The sequence below is a fragment of the Penaeus monodon genome, chromosome 13 (genome assembly GCF_015228065.2).
Source record: "Penaeus monodon isolate SGIC_2016 chromosome 13, NSTDA_Pmon_1, whole genome shotgun sequence".
Taxonomy (NCBI): domain Eukaryota; kingdom Metazoa; phylum Arthropoda; class Malacostraca; order Decapoda; family Penaeidae; genus Penaeus; species Penaeus monodon.
In genome coordinates, this window is record NC_051398.1 from 11,765,555 (window position 1) to 11,767,884 (window position 2,330).

Consider the following 2,330-nt stretch of genomic DNA (forward strand, 5'->3'; position numbering starts at 1 on the left):
CACATTCACTTCCTCGCACATGACATAAGGCGGGCGGTCACCTAGGGTGAACCTGGCATGAAACACGTCAGGTAACCACGTAAATATACGTCAGCCGTTCATTTGCGGCCAAACAGGTCGAAATGGGTCTTCTCTCTCTCCATTACGCTAATGGTCATGCGCATTAATGGAGAGGGAAGGAGAGAAGGGCGCAGCGTATTGGCCGTATCTACCGGACTATAGCGTTGTGTAGAGGTGTATAGTGACGTCACTCTCTGCAAAAGATTCCTAAGTGAAACGCGCTCACGTTATCTTACCTAAATGAGGCCTTCGCTATCTTTAAGACGGGGGCCCTTAGGACCTCGCCGCACGACAGAGAACAGTGACCTAGCAACGGGTGAGAGTAGGGGGTGGGGGGGATAGGGGTATTAAGGGGGCGGGGCCAACGATGGGCGTGATATCTGGTCGATCTCCCGACGTTGGGCATAAACAGGAAGGATTAGATTCATCATCCACGACCGGCTTGGGATGTGAAGGATTCATATATACACTGGTACGGACACATACACTAACACACACACACAAACTGATGACAAGGGAAAGCTGTGTTCTACTCAGGATCCTTGCAACTGAGATTAAAGGTATGCGTACGGTCATTGCGTACTCTCTATTCTTGTTCTCGTTTTCTCCTTTTTTCTCCCGTTTATCTCTCTCTCTCTCTCTCTCTCTCTCTCTCTCTCTCTCTCTCTCTCTCTCTCTCTCTCTCTCTCTCTCTCTCTCTCTCTCTCTCTCTCTCTCTCGTATCTCACTCTGGTTTTCCCTCGTCTCTCTATCTGGTTTTCCTTCGTTTCTCTCTCTGGTTTTCCCTCGTTTCTCTCTCTGGTTTTCCCTCGTTTCTCTCTAATTTTCTTTTTCTCACTCGTTTTCTCTTTCTCGTTTTCTCTCTCTCACTATGATTTTATCAAGCCTAGATCTTCCTCTCCCTCTCCCTCTACTTCTTCTCCCTCTCCTTTCCCCTCTCCGTAGTTCCGCCTCATTTACCTCAAGGCTTGGGCAACAAAACTCTCTCTACTGTATTCGAACAATTTACATGGAAAAGACCGATCTGAATCCGATAAGACTGCGATTAGACTTTCAATTAACATCCTTTACTTCAACTCGAGCTCCGGAGTAAGTCCACTCTCCAACTCGTCAGGCCGGACCCCCCCTCCCGATCGCCGTATTTCCCTGGTCGGGGAGCCAGCCCGGACCCCTCCCATTCGCCGTATAAACCTAGCCTCTTCCCAACCCCCGTATTTCCTACCCAACTGCTTAATCTATTACAGTACTGTGTACATTTATAAACAGACACTGAGTTTACCTTAAGATGGAGGGAAGTGTACTTGGGAAGGTGATGAAACTCTGTAGTTGGATCACGGTTACTGACTTCACTGAATTTAGTGCTCCACGGGACTCCCTCCCCTGATGATAACTCGCACGACAATAATTTCTGAAGTTCGCAATAATTCTATCATAACACAGCGAACAGATAGGTTTCTAGTTTTTCTTTGAAACTCGCTAAATTACCAGTTTCGGACAATACGTGGCACCCTATCACAGTCTTGGTAAGCAATTTTCAAATGCCCTAAAGCCCAGGCTCCGTAAGCACAGCAAGGATTCTCACCTCTTTCTTTGCTTGCACATTTTGGTGCCGTATATCCAAAAACTGGCAGATTGTCGCAAATGCTCTCAGTGAATAGGCACGCGACTCTAATTTGACTAAATCAGAGTTGTTACGAATCATTGCCCTTATTTCCGAGTCACATCTGAAAAGTAGCTCCACATAAATTGCACATCACGGCATCCTGTAGGTAACTACTCCCAAGAACCAGATTATCTTGTGATTTTGTCTTCCAGTTCCTTTTTGTTTATATCGCAAATCATACCTTGGCCTTTAAGCTTGCATAAAATCGTGACAATGCCATTTACATTTCGTTTTCACCGTATTATTGGAAAAGAATTCGGAAACACAAGTACCACTGTAAACAAACTTCACTTCTGAAACGCGAGTCTGACAACAGAACTGTCAAATTTGCCGGTAGATGGTTGCGCAGGTAGCCATCTACCGGCAAATTCTTGTTACCAGATGTAACGAGTAATTCGTACATAATAATAAGGAACGCATGGGATATTTACACAATAATAATTTAATAAATACATATTTCGGTATAATTTGAGAGAAATTATTATACTGAAATGAATTAAAAGTAAAGCGCATTTCTAAGGAAGTGACAATGATTGGCCGTGATGTCACGAGCTATTTACGCTAAAACCGTTTATGCAGTTAAGTTGTTCTCTGCAAGCGATTTTGA

At 44.6% G+C, this 2,330-nt stretch overlaps 1 protein-coding gene across 4 annotated transcripts in view; it reads right to left on the minus strand.

Annotated features, from left to right (window-relative positions):
• LOC119580132 overlaps window positions 1-2,058 on the minus strand; it is a 12,509-nt gene extending 10,451 nt beyond the window's left edge. Inside the window, exon 1 of one of the 4 annotated variants that reach the window (XM_037928089.1) lies at window positions 1,340-2,058. Coding sequence is in view for 2 of the 4 variants with exons in the window: in XM_037928087.1 (XP_037784015.1) it covers window positions 1,643-1,762 (120 nt within the window). In the remaining 2 variants the exon portion in view is untranslated. The remainder of the gene's footprint in view (window positions 1-1,339) is intronic. The other 3 variants (XM_037928090.1, XM_037928088.1, XM_037928087.1) reach the window with 3 other exon arrangements.
• Between the last annotated feature and the right edge of the window lie 272 nt (window positions 2,059-2,330).